This window comes from Megascapheus bottae, unplaced genomic scaffold (genome assembly GCF_031878675.1).
Source record: "Megascapheus bottae isolate mThoBot1 unplaced genomic scaffold, mThoBot2.hap1 H_1, whole genome shotgun sequence".
Taxonomy (NCBI): domain Eukaryota; kingdom Metazoa; phylum Chordata; class Mammalia; order Rodentia; family Geomyidae; genus Megascapheus; species Megascapheus bottae.
Window position 1 is genome coordinate 27,906 of NW_028327858.1, and position 24,173 is coordinate 52,078.

Genomic DNA, 24,173 nt, shown 5'->3' on the forward strand with positions numbered 1-24,173 from the left:
GAGAGAGAGAGAGAGAGAGAGAGAGAGAGAAAGAGAGAGAGAGGAACCAGAGTTCAATACTTTATAAGGATGGAGGCAAAACTAGATTATGTACAGTTTTCAGCTGAACTCACATTTGCCCACATTTTGGGCAACAAAATTACTACTTTCATCCAAAGTTGACTTTCTCCATGCAATTTTCTCAGGATACTGCCACCGGATTCTGGTTATGTGCCTTTTGCTCACTCAGAAAATTGTACCACTAGTAACTCACTTTGTTCATTTATAAATGTGTGTCTGTTTGTAGATGTGATGTTATACATCTCTATCTCACTATATGTACACTATTCCCAACACAAGACCAGAGCTCTCTCTAATTCATGTTGCCACATAAATTATAGGAATCCCCGTTAAAACTCAATCTCAGATAAACAGGAATACTGTGGTAGAATATTGTGGGCCCCAAATATTACATAGGACATATTTATACTAGATTACTATTCAATGATTATTTGAAATTCCAATTTTACTGGACTTCCTATCTTTTTCTTTGCTAAGTCTGTCAGCATTTCTTGTAGTAGCAAAGTTAGGGTTCTAGGCAATAACATGCTGTGGCAATAAATAAACCATAAAAATGTCAGCAGCTGACCACAACAACTTACTTGGGACAAACATACAAGACAATGGTGAAGGAAGGTTCTCCTGTTCCACTCTAGGAATTGTGTCATCTTACAGCTACACCAACCAAGATACAGAACCTTAGAAAGTCACAGCAGCAAAATGACAGAGGGCAGGAGGAACTATCCCCACTGATCCCATGTTTGAGCCCTGAAATGATAAAGGCTTACAGCCCACTGGCCACAACTGCTCCCAGACCCTGTGTACTGGTCCTCTGTCTTGAGAAGAACATTTAGCATTGTCTTTCACCACCAGCAAGTAGTGAAATTGGAATCCAATGGCAGATCCAAAAGCTTCCAAAGACTCTTTCCAGGGCATTTGGTCTCCCAAGATTGAAGCAATCTATTTCCCTGAGAGAATATGCAATATTGAAGAAATTGTAGAATGAGATGCCTTAAGGAAAATAGTAAGTTGGGCTGGGGATGTAGCTCAAGTGGTAAAACATCTGCAGAGCAAGTGCAAAGACATTAGGGCCCTCTACCATTACCTCTGCTACCACCATAACAAGGGCACTGGAAGGAAAAGTGGTTACAGAAAGTATTCTACACCTAGATTACTTCTTAGCCCTGAAAAGTCCTAAAAACAGAGACAATGAGACCTTTGCAAATCACAGCCAGAAAGAAAGTAGTCCTCTATGCCATTTCAGTTTCTAAAAGAAAAACTCTTGGAGGTAAATTTTCAGAGAAGATTATGATAAATTTGATTTGACCAAGACTTTAACTCTCCAAGTTCCATGTCCTAGGAAACCCTATTTAGTCACAGGCAAACTAGAACTGTTGGTCACTCTTAATTTTCCACCAGTATTTCCTCTTCTATAGCTCTTGAGAGAGTCACTTCTAGTGGCTCAGTAAACCCTGCATAAAGACACACTATCACTCAGAGTGGGCTTGAAGGGCTTTGTGCCTAAATACAGGATCTTGCTGCTCTACCAGAATTAGTTCACATTCTTACTGTAGGGGCAATGGGCTTTCCTTCTGTCAGATAACAGAACTCCAAAAATAATGAGCAGAAAGTGGAGTTGTGGCTCAAGTGGTATAGCACCAGGCTTGAGTAAAAAATCCAAGTGAGACTGTGAAGCCCTGAGTTCAAGCCCCAGTATTCACACACAAATGAAAAAAAGGGGGGGACATGAAGAAATTGAGCTACCATAAAGCTATATTAGGATAACAATTATTTAAAGAAACCCAGCAAGAAATATTTGATAAATGAATAGCCTTTACAACATTACTCTACATAATTCACTTCTTAAAATGTTTTGTCAACTTAGACTTTTATATATCAAATTGTATTAGATTAAAATGGCTGCCAGAAAGAACTATATATGAGTCAGAATAGATGAGCCAAAATCTTGCATACATGAGACTTGAAGCTAATTCAGAAGTCGTTCTAGTACCTTTTTGTGTTTTATACTGAAGGCTTCATATTGCAGTAAAAGGAATTTATAGTTCCTGGACATTATAATTCACTGGATAGAACATCTGTTTATGGGTCATTTGACTCTGACAAAAGTTTGCACAAATTGTCTTACGTATGCTTCTCTGTTACTTAAACAAAAGTAAGTGTTCAATCTGCTGTGGAAAATACTAGAAACTGTCAGAAACCAGATATAAACAAGAAAAAGTGACTTCCCAAAAGTAATGGACAATTAATGAAAGCCCAGGACACTAAGGTCAGGATTCATGACCCTATTCAAGTCTTTTCACAGCTCTGTTCAGCCACCAAATGTTTTGGGATTGAAAATGAACAAGTATTTTATAATTTTGCTCATTGCTTTTCAAAAGCTTTCAATATTCTTCATCTACTTTCTTATTAAAATGGAATTATTGTGCTTTGTAGAACACTTCAACTAAAGATTCCACTTGTTTTCTATGTTTTAACCATTGGTCATAATTTGCTATTTAAGTTTTTAATTTATTACAATTTTCTAAGTTAAGCCAGGAGCCAGTAGCCCAGGAGCTAGGAACTCAGGAACCTAAGATTTTACAATTACAGTTTGAAGCCTTCCCAGACAATCCACCAACAAAAAGCTGCAGCTGGAACTATAGTAGAAGTGGAAGAACACTAAGGGACAGTGCTAGGTTCTGAGTTCAAGCCCCAGGACTGGCACATAAACACAAAAATGTTGGCCTTGAGGCCTAGAAAACCTAGTGAAAACGATGTGGGAAAACTCTCCCAAGGGAAAGAACTGGGAAGGTCCTAGATGAATGGTGGCTCAGCAGAGAAAAGCAGCCTTCCTTGTAGCAGGATGGGAGAGAACAGAGCATGCCAGCATGGCTTTGTTCTAGAGCCAACTCCACTACTGCAGTTGGCCCTATGGCAGGCAGTTCTTGGGCCAACTCTGACCATAATGACACTTAAAAAACTATGTGTATTTCAAGTTATATACTGTTAAAACAGGTTTCCCCCATCTTGAATTTGTGCCATTCTTTAAATATGTGAGCATACACACACACACACACACACACACACACACACACACACACACACACACCTTTGCACTTCTGTCTGCTACGTTTTGTTAGTTTTGGCCCATGGTCTGTTTGCTTTGAGTTGCATTTGGTGTGGACTTTATCCTGCCTTCTCCAGCTTAAAGTCAATCACGTCTCAGGTACTCAAATTATAGCTGCAAAAGTTACCTTTCAGGTCGAGTCACATTGCTTCCTTCACACATGCTCTGATCTACCTGCAGCTGGCCATGCTCTGAACTCATTATCTCCACTTGTCTATTCTACTCTCTCTGTAAAATCTTAATCCAAGATTTGGCCTGATTCCTAAATAAGTAGTAGCTTCTCTGTTAAATTCTTTTTAAATTCTTCTTTTCTGTTAAATTCTCCCCACTCTGGAAGAAGAACTTACCTAACCAATTCAATCATCAGTCTTTTTTTTGGTTTTGTTTTTCAAGTAAGTCCATTTTGTAAATATCTCACATTTCCGTAAATTCAATTTATTTAGCTTTTTTTTTTTTTGGTCTGGTGACAGGGTTCAAACTCAAAATCCTGGCACTCTCACTTAGCACTTTACCATTTGAGCCATGCCTCCAGTGTGGCTTTTGTTTAGCTGGTTAATTAAATATAGAATACCACAGAGATTTTTGCCCTGTGCTTCTTCAGGTCTTATCTTCCTGAGTAGGTAGGATTACTGGTATGAGCAACCAAAGTCTACCTAGCTTTCAACATTTATTAATTTATTACTATAGAATCTTGGGTCAGAGGAAACCCTAATTTTAAATGCATGGCTTGAAGAACAGGGTTCCACGGCTAGTAGCCTCTAACTCTCTCAGAATCCATTCTCTAAGGAAAAAGAAAGGGAGTTTGGTAAGATTCATGATGAACTGATCCATTCACCAGTGGAATTCTAAGCCTATGAAGCTTTGAGCTGAATACCAATTTCCTATCCCATCTTTATCACTGGTGTTTTAGATTGAGAAGGTGACTCAGATTGATGAAAACTTGGTATTCTGAACTGAAATATTTACAGGGTCAGGCTATGGGTGATGGCACTACAGATATTAAGATTCAACACATATAACCTTGAGTAGTAATGTAGAGAACATGTGGAGAAGAGGTAGGCACATGTAGACCGAGAAGCTTGGGCTGCCAGAGTTGCTAACCATGTGTTAAGGATTCCATGTCTCTCTCAGACAAATCAAGGTACGTGTGAAGCAGAAGGCCCTCCAGTTGATGCTCATCTCTGTGCTGCCAGCAATACTATGTCTGCTCACTGGGAGTTTCTGGTCAATCCCAACTCTTAACCAATGTGTTAACAGCCCTTCAATGTGTGCAATCTAATAGGTTTGGCGGGGTGTGGGGGGGTGGGGGTTGCCTGCATCTTCCGTCTTCCATGGTGCCTATTATCTCTGTAGTGCTAAGGACATAAACCTGGGAGCTGAATTCTCCCAGCAAGTCAGACTGTAGATGTGTATACACACACACACACACACACACACACACACACACACACACACACACACACACACACACTCCTCTCCTGCTTCTGTCTGATTCTGATCCTCAAGGCCTGGAATATTCTTCTAGCTCATCTCCTCTCAACAGATCTTTCTGACTTTTAATCTAGACACACAAAAACATCAAAGATCATTCATTCACTCAACAAATATTTATTGTGCACCCATCCAATGCCAGGCACACAGTGATACAGTAATAAGCCAGGCAAAATTACTGTTCATAGGAAGACTATTGTCTCATGGGACACAGATATTAAGCACATAATTAATTTTGCAACCAGGGTTACCTCACCTTCTTTTGCCATCCAAACATCAATCTTTTCTCCACTAAGCCAATTAACAATAATTCTGGGAATTCTAAGACTAGATGCCTACATATAAATTCACTCCAGTTATTGCCGCCCTCAAACACTTCTAGCTTGCTTGCAACCATTTTTTTTTTGCTAGCCTCCATCTCTCCAACCAAGTTAGTCCCCCAAAGCAAGGCCTGAACACCTAATTTTTCTTCCATTTTCCATAAAACAAAATTCATATCTAATGGGTTAAAGAAACATTACTGACAGAGATAGCTTACATCCAGCTACCTGAGAGGTGGAGATGGGAGGATTGAGGTCCAAGATCAGGTCAGACAAAATCATGAAACCCTATCTGGAAAAATAAAGCATAAAGGGATGAGAATATGGCTCAAGTGCTCTTGCCCAGCAAGCATGGCTCTGAATTCAAATTCTAGTATCTCTAAAAAGAAGGTGAGGGTAAGAAGATACTTTACAGAAAAGATGAATGTGCCACATGGAAATTATGATCTAAAAATAAATGTTAACTTTTTCTGCCCCAAGAATGAATACAAGGTTAGAGTATATTTCTGCTGCTGCCATTAGAGCACATTTCCTTGTAGAGTTGTTTGTAGGCCATATTTAAAACGGCAGCTTTCTGTTGCCTGAAGCCAGTAGAAGTAGAGAGAAGCAGACAGATCAAATCATCTATTGACTATTTGGAAGTATAAGGGACAGGATCTTGTCCCCAATCTCACACACACACACACACACACACACACACACACACACACACACACACACAAATAGATATGGGAAAGAAGGAAGGGAATAAAAGATAAAAGAATAAAAGATAGTTTCAATCGGGGGTTTCTAGCAATTCAGTGAAAAGCAATGTTTTTATGGGAAATTAACATGTTTTATAGAAGGAAAAAATAAAGATTTTCATTTAGTGTATAATAAGTACAAGATATCTATTAGATATCCAAAAAAGACATTAACTAAATAGAGTCCCAGAACTCAGGACATGTAAATTTCAGAGACATTAGATTATAGGACAGTGTTGTCCAATACAGTAGCTACTAGCCACACATATAGGGTTACTTAATTTAAATAGTAAAATGAATTTAGTTCATCAGTCACAAGTATTCAATAGCTATATGTAGCTAGTGGCTACCATATTGGGCAGCACAGTTAAGAAATGTTTCCATTATTGCAGACACTTCTTTTTATTTTTTATTAAAGAATTAACATTGATTTTTACACCATATTTCAAATGACATGTTTAACAAACAGGTTTTCAGGAAAGGAATCTCTATATACAATCACTGACACTTAGATTTTAGAACATAATTAAAATTAGGCTGAGGGTTTGTATGTCACAGATACATATTAATCTATATAATAAAACATTATGTCTATAGAGTCATAAATTTTTATGTCTATGTAGTTGTGTTTATGTTTCCAGTACCATGTCCATAGCAATGGGTACACAAATATTGAGTCATCGCTCTTGTAGTGTTTGGCTCTAATAGCCACATATTAAGGATACCATGCACCTTTTGTTCTTTTGGTCTTGACTTGTCTCACTCAACATGATTTGCTCTAGATTCATCCACTTCCCTGACAATGCCATTATTTTATCTTTTGGTTATGTAGAATTCCATTATATATATACATCACATTTTTTGTATCTATTCATCTGCAGTAGGGCATCTAGATTGTTTCCATGGCTTGGCTATTGTGAATAGTGCAGAGATGAACATAGCTGAGCAGGTGTCCTTATCATATCCTGGGTTATGATATTCAGGATAGATGCCCAGGAGTGGTATGGTGGGATCGTAGGGAAGGTCTACTTTCACTTCTTTAAGAAACCTCCACGCTGCTTTCCAGAGTGGCTAAACTTGCTTACAATTCCAACAACAGTGCAGTTGGGTTCCTTTTTCTCCACAACCCCACCAGCATCTGTCATTGTGCAGACACTTCTTTAGGAAACACTGAAAGACTCTCAAACCAGGAACCATAGAAAATCATCTAGAAAGTAGCTCACAATTCTGAGAACACATGAAAATGACCATATTCAGACTCAATTCCTCTTTTAAATCTCTACATCTTAGTATTTGTTTATAAAGCTCCTAGAGCTAGATGATAATGGCTTATGCCTGAAAATCTAATTATTAGGAGCGTGAGATCTGAAGATGAAGATTCAAAACCAGTCTGGACAGACCACAAGAATCTTATCTCCAATTAACCAGCAAAAAAAGCTGGGCTAATGGTGCAGTTGAAGTGCTAAAGCACTAGTCAGGAATTTGTGAAGGCCAAATGAGAAGTAATAGAGTATGTCTATATGTGCTAATAACAGAGAACCTGATGATGTAGGGGTGTGGAAAGGTTGATCTGGAATTTTATTTATTTTTTTGTCTTTTTTTTATTAAATTTTTTATTGTAATTAGTAAAAGGGTTACATGATATTTGCCAGATAGAAGGTGCATTAATTCACATACATTGATACCCTTTCACATGTCTTGGTACCCATTTCCCTCCCCCCCCACCCCCCACCCGTCTTGGTGATCTGGAATTTTAATTCAGATCTAAAATCTCTACTTGATGTCAGGGCACTGAATGTACAAATTCCTGTGTGGAAAAATTAAATATTGGTGGGGATGCATTTGGAGATGAGGCCTCTAAGGAGGTCTGATCAAATGAGGTCTTTAGAGTGAGTCCCTGATCCAATAGAATTAGTGTTCATGTAAGAAGAAACTCCAGAAACTCCATTGTCCCATCTTGTCTCTTGCAGCCATCTGCAAGTTAGACAGAAGACCCCACCAGACAACAGATTGGCCAGCATCTTGATGTTGAATGTCTAACCTTTGGAAACCTAAGGAAAGTAGACTGTTTCTGTTTAAGTCACCCAATAGATAGTATTATGTCAGCTCAAGAGGTTGAATATACTCGTCTCCTTTCTTGCTAGAAGATTCATGCTATCAAGTCTCTAGAATTACTCAGATTTTAATTCTCATTATCTTACATGAATTGGCTTAGCCTGTTGAGGCTGCTAGAACAAAATACTTAAACTAGGTGACTTATAAACAACAGGAAATTATTTTTCATCATTTTCAACACTGAGAAATTCAAGATCAAGACACAATTAGACATCGTGAGATCTGGTATCGGACTCAGATTTAAAAAATTGTTTTCTGCATTATAAATAGTGCGTTCCACCTGTATCCTCAGGAAGTAGGAGTAAATGAGCTCCCCTGGGCCTTTCCTGCAGGTATTAATCCCATTCTTGAGGGTTCCACTGTCATAATTTAATAACTATCTGTTCATCTCATTGCATTTGGAATTAAATTTCATCATATGAATAGGGGTGTGTCTTTTACCAGTGGTTTGGAAACTTGATCTCGTATCAGACTTGCCTTGAGGACTTTTAAAAACACACATGTCTAGGCCCTCATCCACAATTTCTGATTCTATGGATTGGGGTAGATCCTAAGAATCTGAATTTATAACAAGTTTTCAGGTGTTGCAGTTGCTGCTGCTGGTTTTAGGGAGAATCCTTGAGACTTGCTGAGCTAAACACATGATGCCAGTCTTTTTCTTCAGCAGTAGTAAGAGACGGGCATGTGATCTAGTTCTGGACAATAAAGAGGAATTTCTTGGGCACTCTAGGTATCAAAGAACATTACAACAATTTAGTTCAAAGATTCTAATTGGCTTTCTTTTTTATTCTAGAATCTGGCAACACTTAATGCCATAAAATGGATTAAGTGTACTAGTGGACTGAACAGAAGAAACTGGTGTAATAGGCAGGGAAAAAAAAGTAGGAACAAAGAACAAAAGCAGATCAGGGTTCTGAAAGTTACTTTTCTTGTAAGGCAGGTATTGGAAGACAGAACAAGAGAAAAATAACCTGTAAGTTTTCATCAGGTTACCCCTTAGTTACTTCCTTTATAAAAGGATTAAAACAAAGGTAACTTCATTATCATGCCAGCTAAAAGTGGGCTGCCCGGGAAAAGTGACTGTTATCTTTCTAATCATGATTTCTCTGAAGGCCAGATAAACAGATAAGTTTCAACTTGATAAGAGGAAATTCTTAGCATGAGTGACTCCATCTGATTTTCAGGCTGGTCTTGTGGTGTCCAATGCAGAAGCCCAGTGTAAAACAATGACCTCTTGAGATTTTATTCCACATAGGAAAGATTTCACTAGTGATTAAAAAAAAAGAGTGACTAGAGGCATTGTTTGTGTGATAGAACAGTTGCAAACTCAACACCCTGAATTCAAATCTCAGATGAGAATATAAGATAGATGATTGATAGATAGACAGACAGACAGACATGTCTTCATCTGGAATCTGATGACTAAACTGCAACAGCTATCCTGGAATGATAGGAGCTAGTCTTTTACAATCCTCCATGTTGAAGGTAACTTAACAGAAAGGAGGAAAGTCTGAATTCTTGAGAGAATCAAGCTAATGAATTAATCAATCCTAGAATCCGTATCTTGGGAAATAGTATTTTTTATTGTTGAAGTGATTTCAAATTAGATTTTGTTACTTGTAACTCACAGCTTTCCTCATTCACAGACTCCCAGAACTTGAATCAAATGACTCAGGATGAGAAGGAGTGGAAGCTGTGCATGGAAGAATCAGAATTTTTTTTCCTTCTATATCAGTATAAAAGAAAATAGACCTGAGCTAGAAGCCAACTGTGAATCTATACTAACAGGTGATGCGATCATGGATTTTGCTGCCTAAAATACATCAGTGTTTCCCATTGTCTATTCAGTCTAAGAAAAATTGATAATTTGTGCATGTTTTAAACGCCCCAGGAAGCTCTGTATTTTGCTCATTCTGAGAACACTATAGACAGCGCGATAAATAAACAAATAAACCTTTGAACAAAACAGAAAACAAGACAGACAGTTCCTATCCTTGTGGGGCTTTCAGATACGCACTGCAGACAGACAATGAGAAAGGGACAATGAGATGTCCATGGGACGGTGTGGCACGGGTGCTAGACTTACCTATGAGGAATAGAAGTTCTCCCTCAGGAAGTGAAAATACATAGACACTTGAAAGGTGAGTGAGAGACAGCAGACAGGAGAGTAAGCAGTTCCAGTCAATAGATAGCTAAGAAATAAAATGACAAGTCTTGGTGATCATTCACATAAGAGAAAAGTAAATGACTGAGCCAAGCTCCAGACCTCAGCCACCATGCAACGGACGGTGATGCTTAGATTCAAAAAACTGCAGGGTAGAATCATGACATCTCATTTTAGACATGCTAAATTTGATCTCTGCAAGACACGCAAGTTGAAATGCAGGACAGGTAGTGTTCAGATCTTTGTGTTGTCTAGGAAGAGGCAGAAATGGAAGCCCAAGTAATAAACTAAAACACCCAGAGAAGAGATGAGAACAAGAAGAGAATCTCCAGGACTGAGTCCTGAGAGATGCTGCCATTTATAAGTCAGACAAAAAGGAAAACATGGTGGGGAATGGGTTTGGAGGAAACTAAGAGAATATGATATCACAAAGGCCAGGGGAATGTGTTTCTACCAGGAAGAAGTAGTTTACAGTTCCTAAGTTGGTGAACATTTACATATTTGTGCATTATCTGGCTCCTGCCTACTACTTCCTCCTCATTTCCAAAACCTCTTTCTCTATTCTCCAACACCAGTCTGACCTAACTGCTCTTAGATTCCGCATTTTTTAAATGAGCCCTCCTAGAGTCCCCTGGTGAATGCTGTCTAACCTTTTACATACTGAAGGGCTCAGAACTCACTCATTGTTAGGCCTTCTTTGACGACCTCCTCCCCAAATGGAATCAACAGATTTCTCATTGTACTCTCTTGTTTACTTGTCACATTCTACCACTGTGTTTTTCCTAGCATACTGTAATAATACATTTGCATGTCTGTGTTCTCTACTTGACTGTAAGCATTTTTTTTCTTTAAGCGTTTTTTTTTTTTTTTTTTTAAACTCAGGGCCTTTCACTCTTCCTTGGCTTTTAGTCAAGGTAGGCATTCTACCACTTGATCCACACCTTTACTTCCAGCTTTTTGCAGGTTAATTCTTTGAATGAGATCCTCCGATCTCAGCTTCCTAAGTAACTAGGATTACAGGTGTGAGCCACCAGCACTGGATAACTAAGAGCTTCTTGAGAAGAGTCATTTCTACTCTGCTTACTGTAACTATGCTTAACACAGAGCTGGATTTATGGATAGCTTCAACCAATGTTGGGAACCTTCTTGGAAGCTGCCTAAATATCATCCAGGAAGTGTGAGTGTCCTGGGTTGGGACCCAGGATCATAGGAATTGCATACATGTGGCAGGTTGCACACATATGGCAGGTGGCAAAAGCAACTGAATACCAGCTGGATTTTACTGACTGCTTCCTTCCTGCTGGACACCATCAAGCCATTCGTGATTCTTCATCCATCTTCACCACACCATTCCCCAGGAAGATTCTCATCACTTTCACTTTATAGATGAGGAAGTAGCCGCCAGGGAGAAGTTAACACATCCAAGGTTAGATTCTAATTAGTGGAGGCATTAGGACTTGAAGGTACCCAAGCCTGCATAACTCCAGAGCCCTATATATTTAAATCTACGCTTCAGGAAGTTTTCTGGGCCAATTCAGATGATTGCATTTCAGAAAATACAACGCAGGCAGCAGGGGCACGGGATCCTGTCTACACCCCTCACTGTGTAGAACAGTTCAAGGGGCCCTGCACAGCCTGCCTGCTCCATCATCGGCCGCCATGCTTGACCGGGAGCCATGAGAACCAAAAGCCAATGTCTGACAGGTGTGCTCCTCAGTGAGTTGTCCCAGGGGCACGTTGGAGGGGTGCCTCCGAGTGAGCCAATGAATGCAGTGCCAGACACTAAGTTGGAAGTTGAAGTAAAAGGTGAACAGGCTAGAGTTGAGGGACTGAAGCCAACATGCCAGGTCTTGGGCAATTTCAATCCCAAGGCTCTGAGCCAAGGATGGGACACTGGGCTTAAAATAACCTCCCCCAGAGTTGTTACTGGTCGTTTTGCAATCTCTATCCCTATATTGACTTTTAGGTCAATATTGATTTGAGACCCATCATATGTTATATCATGAAAAAAATAAAAAGATTCTGTCCACAGAGACAAGCCCACAAGAAACAATGAGGCAGTTGTTTAAGTCAGTATACAGTGCCAATGCATGTGGAAGGAATCACGGAGGCAGCTATAGTTCACAGAAAGAAGAGATCAGGGTGTGCTGGCTTAGGTAGTGGAGGCTTCTCAGAGCTCACACACGTGAACTTGGTCTCCAAGAAAGAAGGAAGATAGAACAGAAAGAGGATGGCATTTCAGGTAAGGACAATAGTGTGTGCAGGTATGAGCAATGAGAGTGGCTGAGCATTTTCCTCAACAGTAGTGAGAAAGGATTGTTTGGGGTCTTAGAGGGAAAAAAAAACTCCTCTGTAGAGCAAAGATTTCTTGTGGGGAAGAATAGGAGATACAGACAGATGTGTAGGGAAGATAAAACCTAATGGGGCCTATTTCCAAGAATATTAGGTCTGGCAAACAGCATGCACAATCTAAGAAGTTATCAGCTTTTATATGAAGGTAATTAACAATAGAATCTAGGCATCTAAGAAGAGATGTTTGGTAGGAGTGTTTGAAGTGGATTAGAGAAGAAGGGTTTAGGGACAAAACCTGCCTATCAAAAGACGCAAATGATTCTTTTGAGTATCCATTTATTTAAAGTCTGACTACATGTGAATGTAAAGAAGTTCCATCCCTGCCAGAATCCATAGTCCCTGGAGAAGCTATTCCTGAAGCCCACAGTTACCTACTGAGGATGACATGTGCCAATGGTCATACTAGGCACCAGGAATATGGTAAAGACCAAAACAAAGTTACAGCCTTCATGAAATTCATTCCTCAATGGGACTGAAGGAAAATTCAAGGCCAAACCAAATATTTCTATCTACGTAAGATTAAGTGACAAAGCAGGACCCCAAGGAGAGAGTGACAAGATGGAAAAGTCAGAGAAGGTCTGATCAAGAAACTAACACAGCATTTTAGGCCCAAGAGCCAAAAAATTGAGATGGTACTGCTATGGAATGAGGATACTGAGAGGGAACTTCATTTGAAAGTACAGAGAAGTCGAGGAATCTTGTGTTAAGTGTGCCAAGTTCATGAGTACAGTGGATATCCACACAGAAAGGGCTAAACTCGTCAGGTGCGGTGGCTTACACCTATAGTCCTAGCTATTCAGGAGGCTAAGATCTGAGGAACAAGGTCAAAGCCAGCCCGGGCACTAAAAAGTCTGTGAGATTCTTATCTCCCATTAATCACCAGAAAACCAGAAGTGACCCTCTGGCTCAAGGGTGGTAGCCTTGAGCTGAAGAGCTCAGGAACAGCACCCAGGCCCAGAGTTCAAGTCCCATGACCAACAAGAAAAAAAAAAAAAGGTGGGGGAGCTAAACTTTCAATCCCTACTTTACAAGACCAGAGGAGGTAAAGACTAGATATGCACCTTAAAACCTTCTGTTGAGGGATGGGGCTGCAGTTCAGCAGTAGAGCAGGTGCCGGGCCATGAGTTCACTCCCCTGTACTGAACAGAAAATTAAATCACCCCTTGATACTAGAGTCATAAAAAGGCCTCTCTTTAAAACTCATTAAATCACTAACTCAGAGACTCAAAAAGAAAAAAAAATAAGCAAAGAACAAAACACACACGTAACTGTATAGTCTCCAGTGATGACTGCTCCATTCCCTTCAGTGTTCTAGAATCCCAGAATTGGACAGTGATGTACAAGTACCAAGTGGTTGGTTAGTAGTAGTAGTAGTGGTGGTAAGAAAGTAAATAAATAAATAATAGAAGTGCATTTATGTCCCATCTCCTCAATATCTGGCACAGTTTTAGGCACGTCTCCTGTTCTTTAGCATTTATTCATCCCTTGAACCATATGTCCCTCTAGTGTGATTTTTTTCCCTCCTTTAACAGATGGTTGTGTTTTAATGTGTAGAAGAGAGGGATTTGGAAATGAATTTTAAACTGGCCTTTCCAGTTCTTAGAAAGGACAAGAATTGAATGCTGAATAGACCTTGCAGTGCTATGGTTTGGATATGGTTGGAATTTAATACGCATTATGAAGTATTAAATGTGCTAATTTAATCTAAGTATGGTGTTTAGAGGTAGGACCTTTGGGAGGTGATTAGAATTAAATAGAGTCATCATGGTGAGCCTCATGATTGAACCCTGGTGTCAGGAGGAGGAGGGAGGAGGAGGAAAAAGAGGAAGAGGAGGAAGACGAGGAGGAGGAAGAGGAAGAGGAGGAGGAGGGGGAGAAGGAAGAGGAGAGGGAGGAGAAGGAGGAGGAGGAGAAGGAACGCACACAGGCACATATATCAATATACCCCTGTCTCTTGCTTCTTTAATCTTACTGAAAATTCACCAGCAAGTACATCAGCAGATATGGTCATTTGCCCTTGTACCTCCAGAACCAGAAACCAAAATAAAATCTCTTGCCTTTTAACTTACCTAATACATAGTATTATGTGATTAGCAATAGCATATGGACTAATGTGTGTAGGGTAACTAATAGCCCCATTCTTCTCAAAATTGCCTGCATCTTAAAACAAAAATAAAACCTCAATCCTGAGTAAAATAGATGGATTGTTGAGCTGGGAATGTGGTTTAGTGGTAAAGTGCTTACCTACCACGCATGAAGCCCTGGGTTTGATTCTTTAATACTATATACACAGAAAAAGCTGAAAGTGGAGCTTGGCTCAAGTGGTAGAGTGCTAGCCCTGAGCAAAAGCGGCTCAGGGACAGTGTCCAAGCCCTGAGTTCAAGCCCTAGGACTAGGACTGGCAAAAAATAGACAGACAGACAGATTCATAGCTTATTCTGACCTTCCTTTGGCTATATAACCAGTGCCTGACCAGGCAATAAACTGCTTTACTTCTCTAAAAGTAAAGTCACCTCAGCCAAAGTACCTGTTATTCTCAAACACTTCCTGGCCCCTCCATCTCCCACCTAGGAACTCAGATGTTTTTCCCCATCCAGACCACGGAGTTGTGCATGAACTGTCACTGTGCTCCTTCGCCTGCAAGTCCCATGACCTCCTGCCCTGCCCTAACTACCACCTGCACCAGTTACTAGTGACCTCAACCCATGCTGCATGCCTTCCCCTCTGCCTAGCCCTTGACGCAAACTGGGGGAACCTTGGGGTAAAAGTCAGAGTATCAAAGAAGTGAAGCAAGGCGCTCATGTTAGGTGTGCCATAACTTGGGAAATCAGCAGGAAAGGGGAACCTCCACGCTTTCCGGCCTGTTGACCACGGAGGATGTACTCGTGGGTTGCGTCTTTTGAGTAACCTCAACACAGGAAATGCTTAGTGCTGCTCTGTCAATTTTGGAGTTTTGGGTTCAGAGTCGGCTGACTCACCTGTGGAACATACACCAAGTCATCAAGATCACATGCATAGTCTCCAGATGCCTGCCACCTTGTTTGGGATACTCATGGGTACTGGGAAAGCTCACAAATCACTTTCTGCCAATTATTAGGGAGCACTTAAAAACTATATGGAAGATTCAAAGAAAATGCCAAGACTGAAATGAAACTTGGCTTGGACCCTTGTTATAGAACTTCCCTGCCTGACAAGGTTCAAAGAATAATACACTGAGGATACAGTGCTCCAAGAATAATCTCATTCTCCACCCACAAACCCTTACCTGAACTTCTCATAGCAGAGGCAAAGGATAGTACTTGTGGCTAGAACTTACTTGCTTTTATTAACTGCATTGCCTAGGAAGCAACCTCAGACCCCCAAGAGAGACTGTTTCACTGTGACTACAGGACTCAGCCAGAATGACTTGGAAGGCTGTTGTAAGATAGCATCAGTGACCTTTGCAATTTTCTGGCCAGTTTGATTTCCTCCCCCCGCTCTTCCCCTTTTCCTGCTTAAAGCCCTTTGGCCTGTTTGCCTCCCTCTCTGCCTCCACTTTACTAACTCAGGTATATTCATAATCAAAACTAAATTAGATCTCCCCTCCCACGTCCCACCTCAGACCCCTCAACCATCCAACCAGAGGATTGTGCTTAATCCTCATCCAAGTTAACCCTATATCTAAATCCAGCTTCTGCTCCTTTCTTGCCTTCTTTGGTCTTTTTTTTTTTTAACCTTGGCTTCTTACCCAAACTCTCTACCACACCTCTCCTGTCATTGATTAGACAGCTAAACCAGTACAGGGGAATTGTACCCACAGGCTCAAGGGAGTGCCAGAGAATTATTGAAGAGAACATGAAATATTTCATTCTGAACAAGCAGATCGTTTTTTGTTTGTTTGTTTTTTTAACCAAGAGGTCCATTCCATGCTTGCATCCCCCAGCCTCAAGGTTCACTTGTCAAGTGAAAGTGGGAAAAATTTGGGATATACAGCTGTTCCCTGATACATGGAAGTACATATAGAAACACTGTGCAGGTTCAAAACCAGTCTCTCTCTCTCTCTCTCTCTCTCTCTCTCTCTCTCTCTCTCTCTCTCTCTCTCTCTCTCTCTCACACACACACACACACACACACACACACACACACACACACACACAAACACACCTCTATACATAAAAGAACACCCTCAATGAGCAGTTTTCTGTTCAATGATGTATGTACTCTAGCATTGTATGCAACCTTTGAATAAAAGCCATCAGGCAAGAAAGTGTGTGAGAACACTGTGCATGCACTGCGTGGAGGTGACCTGTTCTACACATGGAGTATCTGTTCTGTTGTTCTGTTCGTTTCTGGGATCCTGCCCATGCCCTTGCGCGCGCACACACACACACACACACACACACACACACACACACACACACACACTGAAGCAAAAGAAAAGTTCTATCTTTTAGAATCTCCAGATTTCCCCACAATGGGCGCTTCTCAGGTTGTCCCTGCACACACTAAAGGAGGTGTGTACCATGTAGGAAGGCACTAAGCAAGAGCTGGGGCGGTGGACGCCCGCTGGGCCTGGGGCCTGCCGAGGCTGGGGCTTTGCCGGGCCCTGCCTTCCACATCAGGGCAGTGCAGGCCTGTCCAGGGTCTCACCCACCCCGCCGGGGCGTGTGCAGCTCGTGGACACCTCCCTCCTGCCAGGCCCCTGCCTGCTCCAGTCCCCCCCCCCCCCCCCGTGCCGCCCTCCTCTCTTCCTCCTCGTCTTCCCCCCACTCCACCCCCCTCCCTTCTCTGGCTCCCGCAGGCGCAGGCCTGCCCTAGCCGGGCCGGGGAGGCGGGTCTCCCGCAAAAGATATAAGTGGCCCCCGGGGAAGCCGTGTCTCCACCTGGAAGGGCTGTAGGGAGGAGGAGGAGGAGGAGGAGAAGGTGGAGGAGGAAGAGGCGAACAGACAGAGGGACGCACAGACTGACCCGGCTCCAGCCCAGGCTGTCACTTGAGGTGAGCCCCAGCCCGGGTGTGGAGTCGGGGGTGCTGCCCGGGGTCGGGGGGAACCGGGAGACAGAAGCCACCGGGACTAAAGGCGCCCCTGGCCGGCTGGGCTCCCTCCCAGCCCTCCCCGCAGGTCCGGCCCCGCGCTGCTGCTGCGATGGAAACCGTGCAGGAGCTGCTGCCCCTGGCCAAGGAGATGCTGGCGCAGAAGCCCGGAGGCAGGCTGGTGAGGCTGTACGTGCTGGGCAGCGTGCTGGCCCTGGTCGGCGTGGTGCTGGGCCTGGTGGAGACGGTGTGCGGCTCCTTCGCCGCCGCCAGGCGCGCGCGGGACGCGCCGTGCGCCCTGCGCCCGCCGCGGGCCCCGCTGGGGAGGGCCCGGAAGCAGCAGCCCGGGGCCCAGCCCTGCAGCCGCGCGGACCGGCAGCACGCCTCCTAGGAACCCGGGGAGCCAGGGAAGGCCAGGGCGAGGAGGAGGAGGAGGAGGAGGAGGGAGCCGGCGGCCTTGAGAAGAAGCCGGCTACCCACGTCCACAACGGACCCGCCGCGAAGATTCCCCCCAGCGCGGGGTGCCACTGACTTTTTGCTGCCGTGCAGCAATGTGCTGTGACGATGAAGTCAAACTGTACCTTTCCTGAAGCTATCTGAGAGTCGAGGGTTTGGGGTTGGTTTTTTTGTTTTGTTTTTTTTTGCACTGGGGAGGAAAGAGAAATGCCTTTTTTATACTGTTATTATGACTGTTGTTGTTGTTGTTACTACGATCACCATTTTGCATTTTGAAATTAAAAAGAACAAAACAAAAGCCAAAATGTTCTGTACGTTATCTCCTACTCTCATGCCTGGCACAGGGCGGGTGTGTGGCTGGGGCCTGGACGCGGGGGAACAGCTTCACACCTGCAGACTCAGGCACTGCCACGCGCACACACAGCTTTTCCCTGAAGATTCAAGGAGGAGGAAGCAGTCAATATTTGACCCTGTGTGTACAGGTCTCCATGACTGCCCAAACTTTTCCTTCTTAAACTACATTTTATTCAACTCTATCTCCTTCTTAACTATATTTTAATGAGAGAAAGGGTAAAGAGAACAAAAACTACCTGGTGGGTTAAGAGGCATGCCTAACCTGACAGTCTAGCTGAAACCATCCCTATCCTCCCCCAAGCCATTCATCGCCCTCAGTCTCAAGAAACTCAGATTCTACGAGTTCTGAACCAAAACAAGAAAAGACTGGCATCACTGGTGTGGGTCCTTTTCCTCCAGGGACAGAGTTTTTTTCTGTGGTAAAACCTAATTCAGTTGCTTTATAGACTCAGCCAATAGGCAGATAGGGGTGACAGGCATGGCCTGCTTACAATCCCCCCCAGACTTTTTTTTTGCCAGTCCTGGGCTTGAGCTCAGAGCCTGAGCACTGCCCTTGGGCTTTCTCAAGGCTAGAGCTCTACCACATGAGCCTCACTCAGCACCATTTCCGGCTCTTTTTCTATGTATGTAGTACCAAGGAATTGAACCCGGGTCTTCATGCATGATAGTCAAGCAATCTACCACTAGGCCAAACTCCCAGCCCCCACCCCCAGACTTTTTAATATCACCTACATTAACCATGGGCTAAAACCTTATCATTAGCAGCTGTGGCCAGGCCTAATAGTGGTTCATGTCACTGTCACTGGTCAGGCTCTTTCACGTAAGCTACCCTACACACATGGAGACGTGGACCTTTCATTAATCCCCTCTAGCTCCTATCTACCCAGCATTCCTAACTGATCAGCTCTCCCTTATCACCCCAAAGGAAAGAGCAATAGGAATATGGTTAAGGAAGGAAAATAAATGTATTTGGAGTTTTAAAGAAAACTCCCCTGTTCTTACTGTTTCCAACAAGGGAACTTTGGCTCTGTTAAGGCAATATCTAATCGTAAATATCCAAAATGGACTCTAGGAGCTTATTGCACTGTATCCTTCCAGTTTGCTTTCCCAAACACCTCTATAATGTTCATTATAATGTTAATTACTCATATAATGTTAATTACTCCTCTGCCCTTTTGAGCCTCATATGACCATCTCTCACCAATTCAAACCATCTACTACTCTGGGAAGCATGTTCACTCCAAACCAGGCCACTTCCAGACAGCCTGTCTTCCATACTTTCATACTAGTGTTCCTCCATAAGAACCTGACACTCAACTACCATGTTGCTTGGTGCCTCCATGACCTGCTTCCATCCTGGCAGTACTGGGATTTTGGACTCAGGACCTTCGTACACAGGTACTTGAGCCCCCAATCCCTTTTGCTTCATTTATTTTCGGAATAAGGTTTCACTAGACCAAGATCCTCCTTTTTACACTCATGAGGCACCAAGCCCAGTGGTTGGTTGAGATGAGGTTTTGCTAATTTTTTTGTCCTAGGGTTGATGTTAAATCCATATACTCCCAATCTCTGAATAGCCAGGATTCGAGGCATGAGCTGCTGTGCCTGCTTCTTCTTTCCTTTACTTTTTTAACATTACTCTTCCTCCTCAATGCCTTCTCACCTATGATCTTTGTATCGTCTGAAACTACCAGGAGAGGGAGGATTGTAAATATTCTTTCTACCGTCAAACTATCAAGTTACATGTTCTGGGTTTGGGTATAAAAGATATTGCCTATATCTGAGGGTTTGCCTATATATAAAAATACAGATGCCTAAATCTACTGATTATGCTTATATAATTTTTGTTCTAACCTCTCTGAATTCTTTGTATATACACTTTATTTATTTATTTTGCTGGTCCTGAGCCTTGAACTCTGAGCCTTGAACTTATGGGCACAAAACTTATGGGCACTATCCATAAGCTCCTTTGGTTCAAGGCTAGCACTCTACCACTTGAGCTACAGCACTATTTCTGGCTTTTTCTGTGATTAAGAGTCTCACAGACTTCCTTGCTCAGGCTGATTCCAAACCAGGGTATGAACTCAGGGCCTTGGCACTGTCCTTGGGCTTTCTCAAGGCTAGAGCTCTACCAGTTGAGCCACAGCACCACTTCTGGCTTTTTCTATGTTGTGATACCAAGGATTCAAACCCGGGTCTTCATGCATGCTAGACAAGCATTCTACCACTAGGCCAAACTCCTGGCCCCAATCCATTTTTAACACTAGAACAGTAGTTTACACAAAAGAGAAAGCAGTTTTGTATCGATGGAAACATCCAACAATGTCTGGAGACATTGCCAGTTGTCCAGTGGGAGAAGGGGCACTACTCTTGGTGCCTAGCAGGTAAAAGCCAGGGACGCTATTAAACCTCTTACATTGTACCAAAAACGTCCCCCACAACAACAAATTCTCTGGCCCAAAATGTCAACAGGGCTGAGGTTGAGAAACTCACAAGAAAATAAGGAAAATGTGTGCCTAATAGTTTCAGAATCATGATTTTGAGATAGTCTCATGCAATAATGAAGAGTTGTAGTCAAGCATAATCCCTCTGCCAACACAGGAACAAAAATTGTTCTACTTGGTAATCTTATCAGTAAGAGAGGAGAGGTTGGCACATGATATACATACCATTTCTGTTAGAGATACAGAACTGAGATAACAGAGTAACAATTGAGAATCATTTAGGAGCTGCGTTGTGCACTGATGCAAATGGATGGACACTGGATAAGGAAGAAAATGTAGCACACAATTCAGGTCTAAAACATCCACTAAGCTCTGGGTGCTGTTGACATGTGACTGTAATCCTAGCTACTAGGGGACTGAGATCTGAGGAGTATGGTTCAAAACCAGCTCAGGGGACAAAATGTCCATGAGACTCTTCTCTCCAGTTAACCAGCAAAAAGCTGAAAGTAGTATGGCTCAAGTGGCAGAATGATAGCCTTGAGTGGGGAAAAAAAACTTAAAGCAATACTTACGTATTTTCAATGATTGATTATAAATTCAATGAATACCAACAAGGGCTTATGATCAAACTGCTAAAACCAAATTAATTCCTTATTTCTGGCTTTTTTTTTCCCCCAAGAACAGGACTCCAACTTGTTATCTGTTCTCTCATTGGCTGGTGCTCTACAGCCTGAGCCATGCCTGTAGCCCCATAATGCCTTATTAATGGAAGTGGAATGTTCAATAAAAAAGAAGACCAGAGGTCTTTTGTTATACACTGCAATCCCTTAGGATAAAACATGAAAAAGCTAGGACAGAGCCATCTGAATTTGCTTAGGAGTATATTGTTAGGGACTGTTGTAGATATTGCTAGAAGAAGGATCATTGAAAGAACTAATACCCCATAAGTGCTAAGAAATAGATAACTACCAAACATCTAATTCCAAGCTTTCCCTTAAAGTTACAACTTCAAACCTCAAGAATGCCTATATAAGACAGCTACATTGATTTGACACACCATCATGATGCAGCTACAGCCTTTACAACTCTCGCCCCAGCTCTGACTGGCCTAGGACAGAGTAGATGCTTGTTATATATGTGCTGAATATAAACGAAGAAAGTGACTGTATACTTACTTATACACATAGATACATACAGAAAGTGTGAGAGTATATACATATACTATAGCCAGTTCCTTAGTCTAGAATAACTCAAACCTCTGGATGGAATAGGATCCTCCATCAATTGATGTAAATCAGGATGAATTGCAACCATTTATGGGTCCCACTGCAGACCCTTACCCCTCCATCACCACCATCCACTCCATTCCCTTGCTGCCGTGACTGCCACAGGATTTCAGAGTCATGCAAATGTTTCCCTGACCAGTTCATAACTGGAAAACCTGTAGACATATAGGCATCCTAGAACTCGCTGGATTTCTAAGAGTCTCTCCTTGTAGGGAAGAACATACTGCTCAAACCCAGTTCTTGTTTCAGTAACTTCTTTTGAGGCAATGCCAAGCATCAGAGTGCACACCTGCTAAGTGTGGGACAAGGTCTCCACTTGGTACACTCCCCTCCATGTTTAGAGCTAACAATAGTAATGACTTAGTCTCCCGGGGCAACCAGGACAACTTCTAAGTATTCCCATCCTGAGCTATATGGGAGACCTCTGTCGTTCGGGCAGGCCTGATGACTGATGCCCAAGACCGGCCCACATTGGTTTCCCCTTGGGTTTTCTCCATAGGCACCTCCTGGCTGCCAGCTGGGTCCTAGCATAAGGACCTTCTTCCCTGGCCTGGGTTTCACCTACTTGTATCAGGTGGCAGACCAGCTGGTTTCAGTCCCAAATCAGGTCTTCTGACTCCTCCCAGAAACCAACCAAGTTCGGAGCAGGAAATCCTGCCTCTCCCCAAAGAGTGGGAAACCCTACAAAGGAAAAGAGAGAGATGAAATAGAAGGAAAAGCAGAGGAGGGAAAGAGAGAAGAGGAGCAAAAGGGAAAAGGAGATCAATAAAAAAGAAGTCAAATCTGTTTGGAAGCTCAAGGTAAGACTTCTCAAAACGATATTCTATATTATAGTATCATCATTCATTGGGTGTAGAACATAGGTCAAAAAGAATTACTATTTCAAAAATGATCCTATTGAGATAAAACAGGGCAGATAGGATGAAAAGAAATTTCAATGTCAAATTCTGATTTTAAAAAAAAAAAAGAATGCCCAATGAGCTTTCAACTATGTAGGAGGAAAGATATGATAAGATACAGATGGAACCAGGCGTCTGTCTGGGGACAGAAAGTTAAGTTGGAGCAAAAATGTTGCAAAGTTAGTGTAAAAAGAAATTCTGCAAGTCCAAAATTCTTTTGGAATCATAAAAATGATTGCAGGTCATAAGTGGGTTTCTGGTTGTTGCTGCTGTTTTAATTTTTAGCATTGGCTTTAAACTGATGACAGACAGAAACACTATGCTGTATCTTGGGAACTGCTATAAGGGCTGATATCTGCATGTTATATTGAATTATTGGCCAATTTAATATTATTAACATTGAAACCTAGAGTTCAGGGGATGGTTCGTTTTTACCACAAGAAGTTTTTCTTGTTGCATGCACATGGGAGGCCTAAATTCGTCAATCTAAATTCTTCATGTGCTAGTACCTTTCCCTTCACTCCAGCCCATCCTGGCTGCTCAAGATATTGACCTTCTACACTTAACAGAGTCTGTTCAGAGAGAATTCCAAAACACTTCTTTTTTCCAGGGCAGCAAATGAGAAAAACCATGACAGGAAAAGGAAATTCCATTCCCCACCCTCACCACTTACTCCAACCCTCACTTGCCATCAAGCAGAGAGAATCACCCAGAGGATTGTGGTTTACTGATCCAATCACTTGAAGGGATTAAAATAGCTAGACTCACGCTGCAGAAAACATCTATAGAGGATGATGCTGTGTCTTCACAAATGTTCCCTTTAAGAGTCATGTTCCAGTAGAGCTTAACAGTATCAGAATACATTTGAAGTGGGTTTTTGGTTTGGTTTGTGCTATTTGTGTGTGTTCTGTTTTGGGGTGTGTGTTTGTGAATTTCATTCTGGGATTTGTAGGAGTTAATCAGAAGCTGAAAGGAGAGTGAGAGAAGTGAAAAAAAAAATGGAACAATCTTGTTCCTGCTTGTTTGCCAAGATGTTAAAGGAATTGCCTTCCCCACTATAGTATGGTAAGAAAATAAAATCCCCAAATCCTAGCTCTTTCTTAATACTCATTCCAGTACAGCTAAAATCTCCTTGCATTCAATTTCTGAGCTGGAACAAATCTAATTTAATTCCTCTTGTTTGCCAGGTGAGGAAATGGATGCCAAGACAAGGGGAGGGACTCAACCGTAGTCATGTCCAGTAGTGGAGAGGAGACTGAATTTCAATCTCCTTACCCAGGGTCCTCTCAAGAAATCACTCCAAATTTACACAAGAGTACCTTAGGTTCCCAAGAGTGCACAAACACTGCATATGCTGATAGTATGGGATATT

At 42.2% G+C, this 24,173-nt stretch overlaps 1 protein-coding gene across 1 annotated transcript; it reads left to right on the forward strand.

Moving 5' to 3' along the window:
* Positions 1-17,146: 17,146 nt before the first annotated feature.
* Positions 17,147-18,056, forward strand: LOC150038953 (G0/G1 switch protein 2-like). The gene is made up of 2 exons (XM_090328096.1): positions 17,147-17,326; positions 17,439-18,056. Exon 2 carries the CDS (start codon positions 17,475-17,477, stop codon positions 17,751-17,753), a length of 279 nt encoding a protein of 92 aa, XP_090184222.1. The 5' UTR covers positions 17,147-17,326; positions 17,439-17,474; the 3' UTR covers positions 17,754-18,056.
* Positions 18,057-24,173: the final 6,117 nt, after the last annotated feature.

Bases quoted from the DNA above. Each gene is read 5' to 3' on its own strand.
- LOC150038953 (XM_090328096.1), top strand. From the start codon at position 17,475: ATGGAAACCGTGCAGGAGCTGCTGCCCCTGGCCAAGGAGATGCTGGCG.